At 43.9% G+C, this 24,282-nt stretch overlaps 1 protein-coding gene across 4 annotated transcripts in view; it reads left to right on the top strand.

Annotated features, from left to right (window-relative positions):
- MEMO1 (mediator of cell motility 1) overlaps positions 1-24,282 on the top strand; it is a 715,696-nt gene that overhangs the window by 517,530 nt on the left and 173,884 nt on the right. For all 4 annotated transcript variants that reach the window (XM_068231917.1, XM_068231916.1, XM_068231919.1 and 1 more), the window contains exon 7: positions 5,392-5,468. In XM_068231917.1, the coding sequence (XP_068088018.1) occupies positions 5,392-5,468 (77 nt within the window). The remainder of the gene's footprint in view (positions 1-5,391; positions 5,469-24,282) is intronic.

Below are 24,282 nucleotides of genomic sequence, written 5' to 3'. Positions count from 1 at the left end.
CTCCTATGTTGCTGTCACTTAAAGTAAGTAGTAAAATTCTGATATTACCTACAGATTTTGGACTAACTAATATACACAAAACAGTCCCAAGACTTTAGGGGTTTTAATTGGAACAGCATCAGTCTTTATTCTTCAATAGTATAAAATCTTCTCAGTTCGCAGTTGTGAATTGTAGACAATTCATACAAAGATCCACTGTACAGAACCATAAGCTGCCTGACACGTGTTTCACGGTCAGAAGCCGCTTCTTCAGAGGCACACAAATGCGTAGGTATCAGGATAAAACCCAAGCTTAAGAGACTACAATCTAAGATGCAGAGTGTCCAGACATGACACTAGGATATGCTGTCTGCAGCAATGAGCAGGAACGTGTAAGGTCGCCCCTGTAAGATAGGGTGATCTTACACATTCCTGCTGGACCCTGTGTCGAAGCCTGTATTACCACAGCTACACTGTTATAAAATTAAAACCAATTAAAGGGAAAGTAGATGATAGTTCCTCAAACCTGGCTCTTTCTGAGTTAGGCACTGATACTTGAGACAGATCAATTCGGCACCCGCGCTGCACCGGGTTGGGCAACGGCTACAAAATCCCCATAATTTTGGTGCAATAGCCAAGCTCCCAATTATGTACAGAAGGGAGGGAATATGTGATCAATATGGAATTTATTTTTTTATTCCCCAAGATAACCTAGCACAAGGAAAGCAGTCTTTCAGCTTCTCCCTGCGCCCAAAATACACGCGGCCAGAACATTTGTACTCCTGATATAGCCTGAGGAAGTTGGCAGTCAGTCTCATGAAAAGTGTTGCCAGCTATTAATTAAAGTTTTCATGATCAAAAGATTGTGTCTTCCTGTTGGTACGCCACTTCCTATTTTCATTTTTGTTTTTAAGCTATTTTATTGATGCTTGGAGGGGCCTCTGCCCTCTAATCTTCCTTGAATTGTATACCGCCCCAACCAGGATGCTCAGTGCCTGAGTCTGGTCCACCAGAGTGCTATCCCCTCTGATTTTACAAGAAACAACCAAAACCCAGTGTGTATCCGGTACATCCAAATAGAGGCGGATTTTCTCCACGTGCTAAACTTGGTTTGTTGCCCAGCCAGAAACCTTGTTCTGTGAGTATCCTTTAGTTTCCACTTAGCTTGTGTGGGTCTTGCAGGATATGTGCTGACACTTGTAGGTATGCGAGTACGCATCCGAATCACCAAGCCGTGCAGTGCACGCCTATAGGGATTCCAGTGCGTGCTGCAGCATGCTGTCCAGAATCACACCGACATGTGATCTGGGCAGCAAGATATTTCCTGAAATAGGCAGCATTTTTCCAGGTGACTTCATCTGCGGAGAAACTCTACTAATTTGTCCCTAGTGAAAAAGGGCTCTTGCTTTCATGCTTTCTGCTTTTAAAGAGGATCCTGTAACTTAAAAATTCCCCTGGGGGCTACTCACTTCCGTAGGGGGAAGCCTCTGTATCCTATTGAGGCTTCCCCGTTCTCCTGTGTCCCACGGCGGTCTTGCTGCAGCCTACTGAACAGCGGGCATGTACCGTATGTTTCGGACCATAAGACGCACCGGACCATAAGACGCACCTAGGTTTAGAGTGAAAAAAACTGGAAAAAAATATATACTAAAACTGGTGAATCTATTGTGCAGGGGCATCTTGTAGAGCTCCCAGTTACAGATATGGTTGCAGGAACGTAAATGTGCTGCCTGGACAATTCATGGCATCCTCCTGATTGCAATAGCCCCCACTGGGGCTATTGCAATCAGGAGGATGCCATGAATTGGCAATGGTAGTGAGATGGGTGCCTGTAACTTTAGGTGATCAGCGGTAAGCTGTTACTAAACAAAGTGGGTGTCACTGACCCAGAGGGTTGTAACTGTGAAAGTGCAACCAGGGGTGCCCTGAAGCTGCAGAGATATGACTGGGTGACAAGAGTACACAGAATGATGTATGCTGCGGTTTCAGTTCAGAAGTGTGTGGAAGTAGATGCATGTAGAGAGCCTGTTAGACAGCGTGCAAATGTATTATTAGTTATTGTATTTATAAAGCACTAACATTTATGCAGCGCTGGACAATAAATAAAATAATATAATGCATGACAGATGTTCTACAAAGCAAATGGTACAAAATACAAAATGTATTTAAACATTTGATCAGCCAGTGTTGTCAGCTGCAAGAGAGCTCCAAGAGAATTGGAAGTTGTTGGTGTGGAGTGTGCAATAATTTTAAAGCCCAGCCCCAGAAAAATTTAAATATTTTAGTGTTTTATAATATTGAAAAGAAAAACAAGTTTGCTTTCCTAAAACAGAAAGAATTTGCGATAATTCAGGTTGGAGTGAGCTTGAGATGTCTCCCAGAGCAACACTGCTGAATATATGCAAATTAACCATTGTACCCTTAGAAGCTAAACACACCTCCAGAACAGCTGGAATGCAATGATGTGTCAGCTTGTTAATTTGTACAAAGCCATAATAATCCAACATGCATACAGACTGTTTCGGATTGTTTGATCCTCATCAGTGCATGGCATGGATTAATTTGGCTCTATGGAGTAGGGCTTGTGAATCCGAGAGGCACAGACTAACCAGCGAGCTCATGGTGACCCAGAACTCATTGGAGTGTGTAAGGGACTACAATGGTCCTAAAAGCCCCCTTACTAAGATGTTAAGAAAAACAAAAGTTTGCTTTCCTAAAACAGAAAGAATTTGCGATAATTCAGGTTGGAGTGAGCTTGAGATGTCTCCCAGAGCAACACTGCTGAATATATGCAAATTAACCATTGTACCCTTAGAAGCTAAACACACCTCCAGAACCGCTGGAATGCAATGACGTGTCAGTTTGTTAATTTGTACAGAGCCATAATAATCCACCATGCATACAGACTGTTTCGGATTGTTTGATCCTCATCAGTGCATGGCATGGATTAATTTGGCTCTATGGAGTAGGGCTTGTGAATCTGAGAGGCACAGACTAACCAGCAGATTCTACTATAGTATTGAAAGGTGATAAATATACAAGCTGTCCTGACTCCTGACATGCTGTGTGTTAATCTCACCCTCAGGAACGAGAAGGCATGATGCTGTTAAACCTCACTAGTGTAAAGACCTGAGCAGATCAGCTTGTAACTTGATATCTGCATAGCTGGACGTCTTGTCTCTTCGCTCTCCATTTGTTTTGCAGCCCTTTGATCCTCAGCGCTGTGTTGATCTGCCTCCATCTCTCAGCCCTGTCTTCCCTACATGTCGGGTGAGCTCACGTGATATACCGGAAGTAAGACGGGGCTGAGAGATGGAGGCAGATCAACACAGTGCTGAGGATCAAAGGGCTGCAAAACAAATGGAGAGCGAAGAGACAAGACGTCCAGCTATGCAGATATCAAGTTAAAAGCTGATCTGCTTAGGTCTCTACACTAGTGAGGAACAACAGCATCATGCCTTGTCGTTCCTGAGGGTGAGATTAACACATAGCTGTTTGTTAATTGGAGCGGCAAGTCTCTCCATGGGACCCTGGACTCCGACCATAATTACGGCCAATCACTGCTCTCACTAGTAGCATTGCCCTGTCAGATGTTAGTGGATGTTGTTTAAGAAACGATGTCCACTGGCACCTGATTGGTCACTGCTGCTAAGTGAGTGCAATGATTGGCTGTAATTATGGAGTCCTGGTCCCGGAAAGACTTGCCACTCCAATTAACAAAAAGAGCAACCGCGGCTGCACTATTTACATGTGGGGGACACCTGGAGCAGGTCCTATTCGGGCCATAAGACACATTGACTTTTCCCCCCTACTTTTGGGGGAGAAAAAGTGTGTCTTATGGTACATATTTACCTTCTCGGCTCCAGCGCAGATGGAGTAGCGGCTCTCCGCTCGGAAATAGTCAATATCTGTCGGGTCCGCTCTACTGCGCAGGTGCAAGTCTCCTGTGCCTGCGCAGTAGAGTGGATCCAACAGAGATCGGCTATTTCTGAGTGGAGAGCCGCAACGGTGTCCCCACTGGAAGAGGGAAAGGTAAATATTGCACAACCTGACTAATTGTCAGCTGTGCATTCAGTAGGCTGCAGCGAGACCGCCGTGAGACGCAGGAGGACAGGGAAGCCTCAATAGGATCCAGAGGCTTCCCTCTACCGAGGTGAGTACCCCCCAGGGGAACTTTTTTTTCATTAGAGTCTCTTTAAGCTACAATACTACATTATGTGGACCCCCTTTGTCTCTGTGTGCTTTTGAAAGAGTATCTACATCTTATCTCTCAACCGTCATTAATGAAAAACTTTACAGTACCTAAATTTAAAGCAGTGGGTGGAAAGTGTACTGGTTAAGGACTCGAGACCTGGGTTTGAACCTCATCTCTTCCTGTTCAGTAAGCCAGCATCTATTCAGTAGGAGACCTGGGGAAAGACTCCCTAAAGGTGGCCATACACTGGTCGATGTGCCATTAGATCGACCAGCTGACAGATCCCTATCTGATCGAATCTGATCAGATAGGGATCGTATGGCTGCCTTTACTGCAAACAGATTGTGAATCGATTTCAGCCTGAAACCGATCACAATCTGTTCAGCTGCTCCTGCCGCCTGTCCCCCCCCCCCCCCCCCCCCGTATACATTACCTGAGGCTGGCTCCCGGGCGTCTTCTCCGCACTGCACCGCACCGCTGTTCTTGCTCCATCCCGGCGCTTCCTGTGTTACTCCGTGACCAGGAAGTTCAAATAGAGCGCCCTCTATTTCAACTTCCTGGTCACCGGAGTGACACAGGAAGTATAAGCGTACACTGGGACATGCGGAAATGCGGTGCAGCGAGGAGAAGAGGACCCCGGAGCCAGCTTCAGGTAATGTATACATGCTCGGATCGGGCCCGAATCGTACGCCGCAAGCGACGCGCTCCTACCGCCGGGCGATCGAGGGTAATTTCCCGCACGGCGCGATCGACGAACCGATCCGATTTCGGGAGGGAATCGGATCGGCGGGTGCATTTAGCGCAAGCGATTGGCAACAGATTCGATCCCAGGATCGGATCTGCTGTCGAAACGGCCGTGAATCGAGCCAGTGTATGGCCTGCTTAACACTGCTACTGCCTATAGAGTGGGTCCTAGTGGCTGCAGCTCTGGTGCTTTGAGTTCGCCATGAGAAAACCTCAATATAAATGTTATTTGTATTGTCCCTGTCTAAAGATCTTGATCTGTATTAGCAAAATCATTCTTTGCTGTAAGTTTTGATTTTAAGGTCCTTTTCTGTATTAAGCCTGGAGACATTTTACAGAATATTGAGCTTTTTTACTCTCTCTATTGAGTCACCATCCTTACTTAAAGCTTTTTGCTTTATCTGATAGCTACCACAGTACGATACTGTATTGCTGCATTATTTATGCTTGTTATCCTTTTCTGTGTTATACAGGGCAGCGATTTCGTTATACATATTATGATGACTCTCAAGGAGAAATCTATAGGTCAATTGAAAATTTAGACAGAATGGTAAGTGATGAGTTTTAATTTATGTGGGATTACAAATGTTAGTTTGTGTGGGATTTTTTTGCTATGAACATGGTTTTTCCTAAATTGTGATTCCCTGTTTTTACTGTAGGATTTGTATAATTAAGGATAATGTGTCAAATCAACAAAAAGGATACAAGACCACACTGCTAGACAGGTCCTTCTCAAAAAATTAGCATATTGTGATAACGTTCATTATTTTCTGTAATGTACTGATAAACATTAGACTTTCATATATTTTAGATTCATTACACACAACTGAAGTAGTTCAAGCCTTTTATTGTTTTATTATTGATGATTTGAGCATACAGCTCATGAAAACCCAAAAATCCTATCTAAAAAAATTAGTATATCATGAAAAGGTTCTCTAAACGAGCTATTAACCTAATCATCTGAATCAACTACCGTATTTTTCGGACCATAAGATGCTCCGGACCATAAGACGCACCTAAGTTTAGTGGACAAAAAACAAGGAAGAAAAGATATATACTAAACTTGGTGTGTCCAAGGTACAGGGGTGTCTTGTGGAGCTTTACCTGTTACAGCAATGGCTGATTGAACATGTATGTGGTGCCTGGACAATATGTGGTGGTTACAGCAATCATGAGCCCAAATAGGATAGGTACATCTTCATGTTCATTTAGTGGCAACTTGAGGTTTAACAATAAAGAAGATTCCATTACAGCGGTGCCAAGTGTATTGGTGTTTCTCCTTTCCTTGCACATTCCTTTCACGATGTTAATGTAGTGTTGTACCATCACCTAACTTATGTTAAAATAACTAAAATTGGGGCTCAAAATCAAACGGTGCTTGTATCATTGGTTTTTCGACAGTTTTGAGATCTAGGGACATGTGCACTGCAGTGTTAATGCCAAAAGCCATTTCTGAGCCACATGCACATTCTACATAGCTAATAGTAAGTTATAAATAAAAAGCCCCATGCACATGATTTTCAGACATCTACCATTAGCACTTTTTGTCTTCTACGCAGTTCTTTGATTTGTTAGGACAGATTGTGAAATGACAAGTTAGCACTGTTACCTCATAACTGTCCCCCTCCCCTCTCCACAGAGCAGAATGCTTGGCTGCAGCAGTGTGTTCTGTCATCCAAAATGATAGTTAATCATTTAACTATTGAGTGCCATAGGGACATCAAAATATGTGTCTCTGATTCCCTTTACACTCTGTAGCTTGTAGGGATTATTTGCATTTCATTACAGGAGTAGGACAGCAGGCAAAGTTCCTCCTTATTCATTAACCTTTTCACCTTTTATCAGGCACATAAGCCACTTAAACGATTCACAAGCAGGAGAACTGTCTTTATGAGCTGCTGTTATTCCTTACTACTAGACACAGGCAGATCAGCGTTGTAGTGTGTGCGAGTAACCTGATCCTGGCTCACAGCTGGACGTCTCTTGTCTCTGATCTGTGTTTAGAAGCCCTGCAATCCTGCAGTGTGTCGTCTTTCAGCCCCCTCTTACTTCCTGCATGTCACGTGAGCTCACCCGACATGTAGGAAGACTGGGCTGAGAGAGGACACAGAGCAGGATCACAGGGCTTCTAAACACAGATCAAAGAGAAGACTTCCAGCTGTGAGCCAGGATCAGGTTATTCACACCGCGCTGATCTGCCTGGATCTGAAGTGAGAAATAACAGCAGCTCATAAAAACTCACAGCTCTCCGATCTGAAGTGAGAAATGACAGCAGCTCATAAAGACTCACAGCTCTCCGGGTGAACTGCACACACGCACACACGAGGCTGCCCAGGCACTGCTCAGATCCCGATGGTCTTGGAGGCGGGACCACAGCTCCCTCTTTGAAGCCAATCACTGCACTTGCTGAGCGTCAGTGACCTATCAGAAGTCAGTGGGAGTAGTTCCTTAACAAGCAAAGGAACGACTCCTACTCACTTCTGATAGGTCACTGACACTCAGCAAGTGCAGTGATTTGCTCAGTGAGGGAACTGTGGTCCCGCCTCCGAGACTATCGGGCATCGGTTGCAGAAGGGCTCATCAGGCATCATTAGCAGGTGGGACATCTAGAGCTAGCCCAAATTTTAGCATTTGGACCATAAGACGCACTGACTTTTTCCCCCCCATTTTGGGGGGAGAAAAAGTGCGTCTTATAGTCCGGAAAATACGGTAATTAACTCTAAACACATGCAAAAGACTCCTGAGGCTTTTAAAAACTCCCAGCCTGGTTCATTACTCAAAACCGCAATCATGGGTAAGACTGCCGACCTGACTGCTGTCCAAAAGGCCATCATTGACACCCTCAAGCAAGAGGGTAAGACACAGAAAGAAATTTCTGAACGAATAGGCTGTTCCCAGAGTGCTGTATCAAGGCACCTCAGTGGGAAGTCTGTGGGAAGGAAACAGTGTGGCAGAAAACGCTGCACAACGAGAAGAGGTGACCGGACCCTCAGGAAGATTGTGGAGAAGGGCCGATTCCAGACCTTGGGGGACCTGTGGAAGCAGTGGACTGAGTCTGGAGTAGAAACATCCAGAGCCACAGTGTACAGGCGTGTGCAGGAAATGGGCTACAGGTGCCGCATTCCCCAGGTCAAGCCACTTTTGAACCAGAAACAGCGGCAGAAGCGACTGACCTGGGCTACAGAGAGCAGCACTGGATTGTTGCTCAGTGGTCCAAAGTACTTTTTTCAGATGAAAGCAACTTTTGCATGTCATTCGGAAATTAAGGTGCCAGAGTCTGGAGGAAGACTGGGGAGACGTAAATGCCAAAATGTCAAAAGTCCAGTGTCAATTACCCACAGTCAGTGATTGTCTGGGGTGCCTTGTCAGCTGCTGGTGTTGGTCCACTGTGTTTTATCAAGGGCAGGGTCAATGCAGCTAGCTATCAGGAGATTTTGGAGAACTTCATGCTTCCATCAGCTGAAAAGCTTTATGGAGATGATTTCATTTTTCAGCGCGACCTGGCACCTGCTCACAGTGCCAAAACCATTGGTAAATGGTTTACTGACCATGGTATTACTGTGCTCAATTGGCCTGCCAACTCTCCTGACCTGAACCCCAAAGAGAATCTGTGGGATATTGTGAAGAGAAAGTTGAGAGACGCAAGACCCAACACTCTGGATGAGCTTAAGGCCGCTATCGAACCATCCTGGGGCTCCATAACACCTGAGCAGTGCCACAGGCTGATTGCCTGCATGCCACGCCGCATTGAAGCAGTCATTTCTGCAACAGGATTCCCGACCAAGTATTAAGTGCATAACTGAACATAAATTTTTGAAGGTTGATTTTTTTTTTTTGTTTTAAAAACACTTTTGTTTTATTGGTCGGATGAAATATGCTAATTTTTTGAGATAGGAATTTTGGGTTTTCGTGAGCTGTATGCCAAAATCAATATTAAAACAATAAAAGGCTTGAACTACTTCAGTTGTGTGTAATGAATATAAAATATATGAAAGTCTAATGTTTATCAGTACATTACAGAAAATAATGAACTTTATCACAATATGCTAATTTTTTTTAGAAGGACCTGTACATTCTGTGGTGTTCTAGAGTGCCTTTGTCATTCGTTAAACATTTCTGTACTGGAGAGTCATTTGTATGCTGGGTTTGTGGTATTGAAATCTGTGAAGGAACAGGGGAATGTACACATCATCCCTTCCTTTCACAGGAGGCTACTAAAATGGTGGTACATGGTCTAATCATATCCCAACTCCACTACTGTAACACTCAACTCTGCGGTCTACCAAATACCTGACTGGCACCTCTTCAAAACCTACTAAACTCTGCTGCTCGCCTCATCCACCGTTCCTCCTAATAATTTGATGCAGCCCATCTCTACCAGTCTCTCCATTGGCTACCTATTTACCAAAGGATCCATTTTAAACTATCATACAAAGCTATACATTAAGGGGTCCATACACTCAGACGATTATCGGCCGATTGATTGAAATCGATTGATCGCAAATCGATTGCCCGATCGAACGATTTGTGGCCGATTTCAATCTGACCTGATGGAAAATCTAGGTGGATCTGTTGAGATGGATTATCATTTTGCATTGGACCTTATGAAATGAATGCCATCAGATTGATTTTCAATAGATTTCAAACTGAAATCTAGTGGAAATCTGTTCCTAGTAAAACATTTTCCTAAACACATTAGATAGAGATCAATCAGATGCTAATCTAACGAGTGTATGGCCACCTTAAGTTGCCACCTTACAACTGCTCACTAATCTTCAGATACCATCCCACCCGGTACCTTTGCTCCTCCAAGGAGACCCTCTTGTCCTCTAGCTTGGTCACCTACTCCAGAGTTTTGAACTATTTTTGTATCTATTTCCCCAGTAACTCTTTATAGTCTGTTAAAAACAAGCTCTCTGCAGCAATACACTGCTACAAAGATATGGAATTATACACACAGGCACACATGATGTTTCTCACCTGCCTCCTTCCCTTAGCTCCGCTCATAACACACAGACACAGGCTGGGGGCTGGAATGACCAGTCTGTGACCTAAGCTCACAGGGACAGCTTGCGTGCAAGGAAGTACTGAAGAGTGGCAGCAAGTGCATCTGTAGTTGCTACAGATGTTCCATGATAGCACCACTATTGGGACAATCTAATCTGCTCAAAAGCCTTTGAGTTCTGTTTGTGATGTTCACATTTGGTTCGTGTTAATCAACCTTAGTTTTATCACTAGGCAAAAATGATCTTCAAGTTTCCAAAGTAGATAAACACCTGGCACTGCTTCTTCAGTAAGATCAGCTTTATTTAAACAGGATTAACATCAGTCAGATGAACATCAAAAGATGCACATACCCCACAGCCTCACTGAAAGGGAATGGTATGTGCATCTTTTACCTTTCATCTGACTGATGTTAAAGGGACTCTGACCTCTAAAAAGAAATAAAATTGGTACTCACCTGGGGCTTTCTGCAGCCCACCATAGGTTGGGAGGTCCCCCGGCGTGGTCCTGACTCCTCTCCCGGTCCCTCTGCTGCATACCGCACCTGGGACACCCGCGCCGGGTTTCGGCCTCCCGCTTCCTGAACGGGGATGCTTTTCGTCATCACGGTGGCTGGCGTGACAGTACTGCGCATGCGCGATTTAACCACGCATGCGCAGTGCTGTCACGCCGGCCGCCGTGATGACGTTCAGCGGCCAGCGTAATGACGAAGAGCGTCCTCGTTCAGGAAGTGGGAGCCCGACACCCGGCCGTGTCGGCGGTGCGGTATGCGGCGGAGGAACCGGGAGAGGAGCCAGGACCACCCTGGGGGACCTCCCGACCTACGGTGGGCTGCAGAAAGCCCCAGGTGAGTACCAATTTTGTTTCTTTTTAGAGCTCGGAGTCCCTTTAAGCCTGTTTAAAGCAGTAGGATCAGCCATACTATTCCAGGGAAAAAAACACATATATAAGTAGATTGTAACGATTGGTGTCAGCACGCAGAGAGAATCTGATTATTGGTGATCTGCAGTATCACCAAGAATGCAGATATATTCCTGATTATTGATGATCTGCAGAATCACCGATAATACAGATATATTGCTAACCTCTGGACACCTATAGGTATGTGAGTGTTTGGTGTAACAGTAGTACTTTGAGTAATGCACCTGCTGAGCAGGTGATAAGAAGCAGCAAGGAATACTGCTCTTGAGGACACAGGAACCTTCCAGCAGCCTGAGATTCTCCAAGGGGTGGAGTCAGGCTGGAGATAGGAAGGACCAGAGAGTGAGTGACACCTGAAGGTGGATGTCACTATCTGATCTGGAGACTATCTCTTAAGAGGAGAGATAGCTCTCGAGGTCGGGCACGCCTGGTCGGCAACACACGGACAGATAAAGTACAAAGACAGAAGGCTGATTCGTTATCCAAGGCAAGCAGGGTCTGGCAACGGAATATCAGATATGCGAGGTACCAAATCAGAGATCAGAGGGATAGTCAGGAAAGCAGTAAGTCATAACAGATATCAACAATGCCTAGTCTGGGTGTGAGGTCCTTGGTCTCTACACCCCGGTACTAGTCTGAAGAATAACAGATTGATAACACTAGTTCCCTAGTCTGGTGTGAGGTCCGTGGTCTCTACACCCTGGAACTAGTCTGAAGTATAACAGATTGATAATACAAGTTCCCTAGTCTGGGTGTGAGGTCCGGGGTCTCTACACCCTGGAACTAGTCTAAGCATAAACAAAATCACAGTACAAGTAATCTGGCTCAGTGTGAATTCCCAGGTCCCCCTGGTTCAAACACACTGTTGGATCTGACTAAGGTCTGAGTGCTTCCACGTAGTGTTCACAACGGCAGACAACTTGAGACTGGCCAGCAGTAACTATATATGGAGTAGTGCTCTCCGGCACCACCCCTAATTGATCAACCAATAGTAACCTGCTCTGGAGTCAGCTGATCGGCGTGATCAGCTGACCTCTCCTTGCCCAGTATAAGAGTTCTGCCTCTCAGCGCGCGCGTATTCCTAAGCCTGTGTGCACTAACAGACTCAGCCACACCAGACACACGCTGCCGCGTGCAAACCACCGCACTGGACGCGGAACCAGCCACCTTATTGTTGTTATATGCGGCGGTTTTTCCGCGTTCTGCCCTGTTACCAGACGCACGCTTCCGCGTGCAAACCGCCGCATTGTACGCGGAATCAGCCGCCTCCTCAACAGCACACGTGGCGGCTTTTCCGCGTTCTCTCACATAGATTAATACTTGATCTACTTAAATAACACATGTATTGTACTGTCCACGTTTTGATTTCAGTAAATGTTATATAGTAAATGACGAGAATTCTGTTCCTGGTGGGGGCCACGTCGTTTGCCCACAGTAAAGGCTAACTCGTGATGTAATTTCTGCCCTTACTTTTTTTCTTGTCTCCTCCAATCACTGAGTCACCTCAGCCTTGCTTGTAAACACAAGTGAGTAGGGGATCAGGTTTCAGATAAGCAGCAGACAGGGAAATAAAGGGAAGAGGAGGAATATATTCTAGGTAAAAAGAACCCCCAGCATGCAATTCTTTGGCACCGACTACTAAAGAGCCAGTGCTCCTAAGGTATATGATAACTCCAAATCATAACAGCAGAAAACGTTTTGAAAGTTTTGAATGCAGGATTAGCATCTTTATCACTTAATACACTCAGACCAGTTGCTGTTGAAATTTGATTTTTATGGTGACTATACTGCTTTAAATAAAGCTGATCTTAGAGAAGAAGCAGTGCCGGGTGCTTATCTAAGTTGGAAACATGGGCCCATGTGCAATAAACTTTTTTTTTTCCTGAGATTTCGTCTAAAGTGACATTTTTAAACTTGTCAGTAAAATGCCCTTTAACTAGCCGGGCGGTATGGACGAGCTCAGCTCGTCCATCACCGCCGGAGGCTGCCGCTCAGGCCCTGCTGGGACAATTTTCATCAAATAAAAAGCAGCACACGCAGCCGGCACTTTGCCAGCCGCGTGTGCTGCCTGATCGCCGCCGCATCGCGGCGATCCGCCGCGTGCAGCGGTGAAAGAGGGTCCCCCCAGCCGCCTAAGCCCAGCGTAGCCGGAACAAAAAGTTCCGGCCAGCGCTAAGGGCTGGATCGGAGGCGGCTGACGTCAGGACGTCCATGACGTCACTCCGCTCGTCGCTCATTGCGGCCTTCCGTGTTACTTCTGGTCGGATCAGAAGAACGCATCCGGAGCGCCCTGAAAGTTGGCTGCATGAAATAGTTTTTTTTTTTATTAAAAAAAAACCCTCCCGCAGCCGCCCTGGCGATCTTAATAGAACGCCAGGGTGGTTAAGCCACTAGAAAGCAAGAAAATACACAAAATAATTTTGCAAGTACCTTTTCACCTACTTTTCAGTACATTTTCAATTGAAAAGTGCTGGAAAGTTATTTTAAATAGAAGATGAAACATTATCTACTAGTAGAAAACTTACGTGAAAAAGTTAATTGCATATGGGCCCTACTGTGAACTCTATCTCTGGGGCACCCAGAGCACACTTAATACTCTACCCAGTGTACCCATCCTCCACGCATCTGAACACAAACTAAAACAAGCTAACAGTGCCTGCTTCTTTTCTCTCTATCTATTAAGTATAAAAAGTATCTAAAGCTGGCCATAAACACATCAATTTTGATAATATTGATTGAATCTGTCAGTAATCTGTTGCTCATACATATCTAATCGATTGACTTTCAATCAACCTTTGTTGTCTATCGACCAAAAGTCTGATTGGACATGTTGGGAAATCCTTTGTGGGATGAGGGAGGGAGAAGAGCTGGCCCATAGCTTTACACAGTCTTGAGCAGTATGGAGTGTGTATTTTGATTGAATATAGTCCTTAAGATGTGAAGATAGAGTGCACACCAGATGACACTGCATGCCAGTCACTGATAATATCTTCCAAGTGGGGCAACATCCAGTAAGATATATATTGTAGTTAGGAATTCAAAGTGAGATAAAGATAACCGGGAGCAGCTCACTTGTATATGTAAAACATCAAACTTTAATCCAAATAACTCTTCTCAGAAAAACAGCAGTAAAAAAACAAGTATACTTATCACACCAACGGCTCAGCAAAGTGACAGGTCTGTGGGAGGTGCGGAGGAGTGTGAGCTGCTCCCGGATATCTTTATCTCACTTTGAATTCCTGTAGTTTGATTGAAGCTTGATGCATTTCTGTTTAAATCAAAATCCAGCTTGCCATGATAGGAGTCTTATCACTACGAAATCCAATGCTTAATGGTAAAGCGATTGATTGGCTAGGCTTATGAGGTCGTAATTGACCTGTGTATGGCAGTAGGGATGAGCGAGCGAAACTGACAAGTTGGTCTTGCAGTGAATCAGCCCTAATCTTGCTTAGCGAGATTCTCACAAACTCAGCAGTCTGAGGAAGTACGAGGAACAATCAAATATTTTAATGTGTAAACACATGTAGTCGATCTTAAACCGATCATGAACTACCACCTTATTTATGTTAACATGATTATTTTATGATTGACAAAAAAGAATTCTCACTGCTGATCAATATTTAAATCGATTTTAGCCCTTAATTAATATCAGTAGAAAGATGTGAATTATTGTTAACCGTGTTTAAAATATAATTTCACTTTTTGTCTAATAGAATTTCTACCATTAGCATGATTATTTTATGATAGACAAGACCCCAACTTCTCACTAGTGGCGTAGCTAAGGAGCTGTGGGCCCCGATGCAAGTTTTACAATGGGGCCCCCCCAAGAACTCTATACATAACAATTGATACGGCGCACCAAAACCTGCCAAGAACAATCACAGTGTCAGAGGTGCAAGAACAGGATGGGGAACAGTTTGTTAATGATTAACACTATTCAAAGTATCTATAGAAGTGATTATTAAGAGCAGAGGACCAATAGAGAGCTAATTTTGCAGTTAAGGGAGGGCCCCTCGGGGCCCCTCTGGCCCAAGGGCCCCGATGCGGTCGCAACCTCTGCAACCCCTATTGCTACGCCCCTGCTTCTCACTTTGATTTGGGTTCGATTAGACATTTTGTTTGATCAAGCTTCTATTATTATGCTAGTTTCACAAAACTGATCCAAAGTTTGACAAAAAACTTGTGAAATTGCCAGCGATGATTTCGCTCATCCCTAACGGCTAGGCCTTCAGCCAGCAAGGCCAGTAAAAACCCTCAACTCCCTTGGCTATCTGCTCCGTTAGGGCTCTTTGAGATGGAAGGTTGAAGGCAATGAATTTACCACCTATATATACTGTGTGGGGGTATCTACATGTGGAGTTCACACATCTGGCCTGTAGATGGCACTGTTCTACTTGTTTTGCTGCATAAGAGAGTTGGACAAAAATGTGTAGACCTGCTAAGAAATAAAACATTAGAAGTCTGTTTCCAGTACAGGAGGAGTTCAGAAACTTCAGTTGTTATCTATGCAAAAGAGCTTCTCTGAACTCTGGCACCAAACTTTGGTTGCAGACAGCCCTGTCTTCTAAAGCACTTATTGTCTCTTACTGTTTCTTGTTTGTTTAAGGTTTTTCTGCAGAGGAAAGTTCAAAAGGTCATTAGCCTGCTCTGTTTCATCATTTAAAATGTTGAGGGTAGTGTGTAAACTGCAAATATTAGAGCATGATGCAGTGTTATTAAAAAAAAAAAAAGTTTAACTGAAAATAAAAATTGGACTATTTTCTTTGCTACTAATTCGTGCAGAGATACAGAGGCGCCCAAAGATTAAAATACTGTACTTAAAAAATCTCGAAGAGGGGGGGGGGTGCTGGATGACACACCTCCCCAGTAACGACAAATCGCACTGATTCACATAAAGACAACCAGCTTTATTCTTACTCCACAACAATATTTGCAACGCGTTTCACGGGTCTGATGCCCGCCTCCTCAGGCACATAAAAAAGGGGGAGTAACTTGATTTGTCAGGTGTATATATTGTTGTGGAGTAAGAATAAAGCTGGTTGTCTTTATGTGAATCAGTGCGATTTGTCGTTACTGGGGAGGTGTGTCATCCAGCACCCCCCCCTCTTCGAGATTTTTTAAGTACAGTATTTTAATCTTTGGGCGCCTCTGTATCTCTGCACGAATAAGATTGTATCCACCGGTGGATGGGTGTGAACACCTTCTGTCTATAGAGAGCGACCTTTTAACCTGAGCGGAGACAGGTCTAAATTCCCCGCCTGCAATGATAGTGGTTGCCTAGATTGGCAACCCACACTTGTGAGTATATTTCCTTTTCTATATAAATTTGTGGAATAATAACAATAATACACTATTGGGGCTCTCGTTTTCCATTTGTCTTCTTTGCTACTAATGTTCTAAATGTTCTATTAATTATCTGTACAACACAAAACCAATTCATTATATCATAGTATTTTTTTGCTTCACTGTCACTTTAAGGCTAGTTGCCCACTTGGGGGGGAGGGGGTGTTAATGTTAGCCACCCACTGGGGGGGTTAAGGTTTGGTGCCCTCCAGGGAGGGGTTTAAAATTCGGCATGGCCAGGGGGGGTTGTGTGTGAGAGTAGAGAGGTTAGGTCCTCTGAAATTTTGCTATTAAGAATTAAGCAGTAGAATATTGGTAAATATTCTTTTACCGGCTATTTTATGCGCCCTTTAAACCAACATTTTTTGGGGGTAAACTCAACACCCAAATTAGTTTGCACGTCTGCTTTATTTGTTCCAGGTCTTACCTACACTCACCTAAAGGATTATTAGGAACCCCATACTAATTTGACCCCCTTTCGCCTTCAGAACTGCCTTAATTGTATGTGGCATTGATTCAACAAGGTGCTCAAAGCATTCTTTAGAAATGTTGGCCCATATTGATAGGATAGCATCTTGCAGTTGATGGAGATTTGTGGGATGCACATCCAAGGCACAAAGCTCCCATTCCACCACATCCCAAAGATGCTCTATTGAGTTGAGATCTGATGACTGTGGGGGCCATTTTTGTACAGTGAACTCATTGTCCTGTTCAAGAAACCAATTTGAAATGATTCGAGCTTTGTGACATGGTACATTATCCTGCTGGAAGTAGCCATCAGAGGATGGGTACATGGTGGTCATGAATGGATAGACCTGGTCAGAAACAATACTCAGGTAGCACATGGCATTTAAACAATGCCCAATTGACGCTAAGGGAGCCTAAAGTGTGCTAAGAAAACCTCCCCCACACCATTACTCCACCACCACCACCAGCCTGCACAGTGGTAACAAGGCATGATGGATCCATGTTCTCTGTAAAGATCTGCTCAGCTGTCTGCACAGGCAGACAGCTGTTTGACCATTCCTTAAGTCTGAGGGCTGCAGGTCTCTGGAAAAGAGACCTGTCTTTACTTTGCAAGTTTCAGACTTGCTCTGTCACTGAGGAATTTGCATACACTTGTCATGCAAATTGCCTAGCCGCCTCCTTTGTAGGCTTGCAGTATAAATACCATGTTCTCCCAGGATCCTTTGCTGGTCATGATGGTTTGTTACTGCTAAAACTCTCCTGGAGTGTCAGCCTTGCTATTGTTTGCTAAAGATTATCTTAGAGTATTCCTGGGGACTGCACTAGGCACTCCTTCTAGTGCAGTCAGTATTATTTGTATTGCCTTGTTCTCCCTCTCTGTCTCGATTGCCTTGTCGCCAGCGGCGGTCGACAGGGAATCGTTCTGTCTGTCTGGGAGTGTAGGCCAGAGCTGTGGTTGCTACTGGCTGCTCCATCTGTCTGGATTGCATTCGCCCTAGTGGTAGTGGCAGTGCTTCCTTCTGTGTTCTGCCTTAGGGGTGCTAGCCAGAGCAGCGGTTGCTACTGGTTACTCCTTCTGTCTGTCTTGCCGTGTGGATCGCAAAGAGCAGTGGATCCTGCTAGGCCTATTCCTGTACTCGGATCACACTTGCTCTGGTGGAAAAGAGCAGTGGATCCTGCTAGCTCTGTTTCTGTACTTGGTTCACATTCGCTCTGGCGGAAAGAGCAGTGGATCCTTCCTGTCCTGTCCCTGAACTCGGATCACACTCGCTCTGGCGGAAGAGCGGTGGATCTTATCTGACCTATTCCTGTTTTCCGTTCGTCTGTCTGTCTGGAGCAAACGCTTGCGGTTGCCTGAGGCAAGGCAGCCGTTTAACAAGCGTTCCTGTTATTTGTTCATTTGTGTTCATTCGTTAGTCAGGGTGGCGTGCTTGTCTCTGTTGCGCTTATCGTGTGGAGACCGCGCCGTAAACGCGCTTGTCGCTGTTGCGCCTAACGCGCGGTGACCGCATTTAGGTATTGCGTTTGTTATTTTCGTTGACATTCTCATTGTATGATATGCTGTGCCTTTCGCTCTGCTCCTGTGTTTAACCTTTACTCTGTCTTGTGTCACTGTTTGCAATCGCTACTCTTGCGATTGTGTTCACACTTTGGTTTTCGCTGTTGTATGTCGACCGTCGCCGGGCGGCGACTAGATTGGTAGACATACATTCTGTCTCTGTGCTCTCTCCCTCGAGAGAAACTATCCTACTCCGTATTGCCCCATTACGTACAATCCTTATCTGGCATCTGTGGCTAGAGTTGGGCGAACTGATAGCGCAACTGCAGCCGAACTGTTCGGCTGCCCAACCTGTCATGTGGCTGTGGCTCTTACTACTTCCGGGTCGCAATGACCCGGAGTAGTACGTCTGCGCTGGCCCGGCGGAGCGCGTCCTAGATCGCGCTCCCGTTGCCGGGCACTCTCTGCGCATGTGTGTGACGTCATGAGTGACGTCACACACATGCGCAGAGAGAGCCCGGCAACGGGAGCGCGATCTAGGACGCGCTCCGCCGGGCCAGCGCAGACGTACTACTCCGGGTCATTGCGACCCGGAAGTAGTAAGCGCCACAGCCACATGACAGGTTGGGCAGCCGAACAGTTCGGCTGCAGTTGCGCTAACAGTTCGCCCAACTCTATCTGTGGCTGTGCAGAGGATCTGTTCCTCTGCACTCCACAGCTCCATCTGCCGGTTGGAATTCCTCTCTACGGGTGCATCCACACCTTAGCTGGGTTCTCTTATCCAAACGTTTGTGGAGTATTTCCGTGGTGCCGGTGCGCAGGTTGTGCGCTGACCACGGAGATAATTCCACAATCGTTACATTCTCATTCTGTTTACGACAAATTCTGACTCTACCATTTGAATGTCTCAACAGAAATCGGACCAGGGAACATTTTTCCAGTCTTCAACTGTACAATTTTGGTGAGCTCCTGCAAATTGTAGCTTCTTTTTCCTATTTGTAGTGGAGATGAGGGGTACCCGGTGGGGTCTTCTGCTGTTGTAGCCCATTCGCCTCAAGGTGGTTGTGCATGTTGTGGCTTCACAAACGCTTTGCTGTATACCTCGGTTGTAACTAGTGATTATTTCAGTCAACATTGCTCTATCAGCTTGAATCAGTCGGCCCATTCTCTTTTGACCTCTAGCATCAACCAGGCATTTTCGCCCACAGGACTGCCGCATACTGGATGTTTTTCCCTTTTCACACCATTCTTTGTAAACCCTAGAAATGGTTGTGCGTGAAAATCTCAGTAACTGCGCATATTGTGGAATACTCGTCTGGCACCAACAACCATGCCATGCTCAAAATTGCTTAAATCACCTTTCTTTCCCATTCTGACATTGTTTGGAGTTCAGGAGATTGTCTTGACCAGGACCACACCCCTAAATGCATTAAAGCAACTGCCATGTGATTGGTTGATTAGATAATTGCATTAATGAGAAATTGAACAGGTGCTCCTAATAATCCTTTAGGTGAGTTCTATTGGTAGATTCATAGGTAAAGGACAAAAAACGAGAATAAGCTATAGGCTGCAAACAGCAGAAAGAGAGAGGGTGGGACTAGCAGTACCCAATTTTAAATATATACAGTGGTGTGAAAAACTATTTGCCCCCTTCCTGATTTCTTATTCTTTTGCATGTTTGTCACACTGAAATGTTTCTGCTCATCAAAAACCGTTAACTATTAGTCAAAGATAACATAATTGAACACAAAATGCAGTTTTAAATGATGGTTTTTATTGTTTAGTGAGAAAAAAAAACTCAAAACCTACATGGCCCTGTGTGAAAAAGAAATTGCCCCCTGAACCTAATAACTGGTTGGGCCACCCTTAGCAGCAATAACTGCAATCAAGTGTTTGCGATAACTTGCAACAAGTCTTTTACAGCGCTCTGGAGGAATTTTGGCCCACTCATCTTTGCAGAATTGTTGTAATTCAGCTTTATTTGAGGGTTTTCTAGCATGAACCGCCTTTTTAAGGTCCTGCCACAACATCTCAATAAAATTCAGGTCAGGACTTTGACTAGGCCACTCCAAAGTCTTCATTTTGTTTTTCTTCAGCCATTCAGAGGTGGATTTGCTGGTGTGTTTTGGGTCATTGTCCTGCTGCAGCACCCAAGATCGCTACAGCTTGGAGTTGACGAACAGATGGCCGGACATTCTCCTTCAGGATTTTTTGGTAGACAGTAGAATTCATGGTTCCATCTATCACAGCAAGCCTTCCAGGTCCTGAAGCAGCAAAACAACCCCAGACCATCATACTACCACCACCATATTTTACTGTTAGTATGATGTTCTTTTGCTGAAATGCTGTGTTACTTCTACACCAGATGTAACGGGACACGCACCTTCCAAAAAGTTAAACTTTTGTCTCGTTGGTCCACAAGGTATTTTCCCATGGCAATCATTGAGATGTTTTTTAGCAAAATTGAGACGAGACTTAATGTTCTTTTTGCTTACAAGTGGTTTGTGCCTTGGAAATCTGCCATGCAGGCAGTTTTTTTTTTCTTTTTTTTTTGAGTTTTTCAAACAGTAAAATATTATAACGTTTTCGCCTTATCTACAGAAGTTAAGAGCAGGAAATAGCTTGAATAGCTTTAAATCAAGATTTTGCATATTTCAGGAATCTTCATTAGCAGTTATTATCCCAAGCATTGTTCAAGGTTATTAATAATAGTTCTTCTATTTGACTTATTTCAATAGGCACACAGTAATTATAGCTTCGTATCACAATATTACTTCTGTATCCTCTATTAAACTAGAATAACTAAAATAACTCCTCTCCTCTCCTAACGCTCCACACCTCCCACACTCTCGCTAACTCAAATCTGTCTGCTCTACCGGGAAATACTTAACCAACTCATATTTCCAAAACTCCCAGGTTTCCTCCTATTTTATGAAGTAGATACCACGTTGTGTTTTCAAAAGGTTTCATGAGATGGTAGATTTGAGGGGTAGTATAAAATGTCTCAATATATTTCCTCCAGGTTTTGAAGAACTTTTGAATCCTTGTTTTATTGCTTTTTTCAAAGTTTAACTTTTCCATCTGAAGGAGGTAGTCAACTAACTCTCTTATCTGCGTCTTCGGGGGAGATTCTGACATTATCCAGTGTTTTAATATTGCTTTTTGGGTTGCTAAAAGATACAAATGTTCAAACTTAGTAATTGATGGGGAAGTCTTATCGCTCTGTGAGTCCTTAGCATGAAATAAACAAAATAGTGGATCACTTTCCCTCTTGTGTCCTGTTACCTTGTTCATATCGCTCAAAGCATCATCCCATACGCTCCTAATCTTAGGACATTCCCAGAGCATGTGGTTTAGATTGGGGGTAATATCAGCACATTTTGGGCAGGGCGCTTGATCTGGCTGTAGTTGTATAATATTTTCTCCGGCTTTCCTATACTCATGTTTAAAAGGGCCTTGGATTGGAATATAAGCTCTGTGGATAATTTTCAAAAACATTTTTCTCCAGTCCTCACTTATTATTGCTTTCCTCACCTCTAGCCAACTATTTTGTGAAGTCTCTATAAACTGCTCTTTTGTAATCGAGAGGAATTCTGCCCACTTTCCTACATATTTATTGTATCTATTGGGAATCATTACCGATTCTCTCAAGGTAGAGTAGAGCCACGAAAGTGATCTTTGTTCTTGTGGTCTTTTTAAGATGTCCTCAAATATTTTATGAGTCCCAATCTTCCCTTCTCTTCCCAGTGTTGATGTTATGAAACTAGATACTTGTTTGTAGAAAAATATGTGTTTCCTTAGTGTGGGATATTTCATTTGCATGTCACTAAATGGCATCAAAGTGGAGTCTGGAGTTAGTATTCCTTGTAATTGATCCAATCCAGCCTCTGCCCACTGCACGTATGCCGAATGAAGTAAACCTGGTGGGAATCCTGGGTTATGTAGAAATGGCATACTAGGTGAGAGATGACCGTGTAATCGAAGTTTTTTCTTCACCTCTCTCCAGCATATTATTGTATCCCTAATGATTATATTTTGTTTAATATGTTGTGGTAATGAGCCCAGCTTTGTGTGTAATATGCCCTGGAAGGAGTATGGAGCTATCAAGATTTTGTCAAGGTCAGTTAAAGTTACATAAGATGTGTCTCCTATCCAGTCTCTAATGTGCCTGAAAATTGCTGCTAAATTGTAAAGTCGAATATCTGGTAAATTAAGGCCTATATGGTGAATTGGGGTTTTCAATTTACAGAGGGCGATTCGTGGTTTTTTTGAGGCCCATATGAATTTTGAAAATGCGCTTTCTAATCGTTGAATATCTTTGTGTTTGATAAGCATAGGTAAGGTTTGCATAGGGTACAGTAGTCTAGCAAAGCTGATCATTTTTATAAGGTGGACCCTTCCCATCAAGGAAATTGGAAGAGATTCCCAATTTTGAAGTTCCTTTAATATTTTAGTGATGAGTGGAGAGAAATTTAGGCCATATAATTGGGTTATATCTTTCGGTATCTTAATACCTAAGTAAGTTATAAAGGACGAGGCTCGTTTTACCTGACATATAGTATGTGTCGAGTTGGTATCTCTGAACCCTAAGTATAATAATTCACTCTTATGATAATTGATAGCTAACCCCGACAGAGAGCCAAACATATTAATATAATCAATGACTAAGGGTAAATCCCTATCAGGGTTTGCCATGTATAGCATAATGTCATCCGCGAAAAGGGATGTATAAAGGACCCTGGGGCCCACCCGGATCCCCTCGAAAATCTCTGAAAGGGAAAGGGCACGGGCCAGGGGCTCCAGTGCTAAATTAAATAATAATGGGGATAGAGGACATCCTTGTCTCGTGCCCCTTCCCAGGGAGAAGGCGGGACCCAGGGCCCCTGGAATAGACACCCTAGCGGTTGGATTAGCATACATTAAATCCACATAGGTAAGGAAGTTTCCTTCAAATCCATATGATTTCAACACTGTAAACAACCAGGACCACTCAATGCTATCGAAGGCCTTCTCAGCATCAAGAGCCAAGAAGGCCTCCGATCCCTTCCATTTCCCATGCATTCTACCATATTCCAAAATCGCCAAGGTCTTACGGATATTGATAACAGCACTTCTCCCTCTAACAAACCCCACTTGATTATTTAAGACAAGATCAGGAAGTATCTCTGCCAATCTATTAGCCATGATTTTTGACATTAACTTAAAATCAATGTTCAAGAGGGAAATTGGTCTATAAGAGGATGGTTCCAGAGGATCCTTTCCGGGTTTGGCAATCAACTTAATTCTAGCATCGTTAGCTGTAGGGAGAAATTGTTTCTCTTTGATAATATGGTTGTATAATGCCGCTAAGGTGTTAACTACATCTTTCTTTAATAATTTAAAGAATTCTATAGGAAGGCCATCCGGGCCTGGTGCCTTTCCTAGAGAGGAGTTTTTAATTATAGTGGAGACCTCTTGTGGTGTAATGGGTGAGTTCAGGATATCCAGGTCCTGCTCCGAAAGTTTAGGGAGAGATATAGATTTCATGTGTTGATTCTGGTCAGCTACTTTTGGGGTTTTTGAATGATATAAATTCTGGTAATAAGAATGAAATACTTCCAGTATCTCATGTTGATCTTTGCAGATTTTCCCCTGGTGATTTTTAATTTGAGAAATCACTGATCTTGTCCATTTTGGTTTAGTTAAGTTTGCTAACATTCGTCTGGATTTGTTCCCCAATTTAAAAAAATGTGCTGCTCTGTAAGACCTGAACGTTTTGTCATATTTTTCTAACCAAGTGTCTGCTTCCTTTTTTATTGCTATCCAATTATCTCGTTTGGTGGGGATGGGGTCATTTAAATAAGAGACATAAGCTTGTCTAGCTTCTTTGCATACTCAAGTGTAGTTTTCCATGGTTTTTTTCCGATGCGAACTGGCAAATGACATAATTTGTCCCCTGAGTACCGCTTTTGCTGTTTCCCAAAACAAAGTAGGTTGCTCCCAGTGCTGTTTATTGTTAGAGCAGTAATCCCTCCACCACAGAACTATGTCGGCAGCAAACTGTTCGTCATTTGTAGATTGCTTGGGGGAGTTATAAATAGTGGCTATGACAGGAGCATGGTCAGAGATTACTAAGGCTTTAATGTTTATT

The sequence above is a fragment of the Hyperolius riggenbachi genome, chromosome 4 (assembly GCF_040937935.1).
Source record: "Hyperolius riggenbachi isolate aHypRig1 chromosome 4, aHypRig1.pri, whole genome shotgun sequence".
NCBI lineage: Eukaryota > Metazoa > Chordata > Amphibia > Anura > Hyperoliidae > Hyperolius > Hyperolius riggenbachi.
The sequence above is the reverse complement of the archived record's forward strand: the minus strand, read 5'-3'. Positions and strand labels throughout refer to the sequence as shown.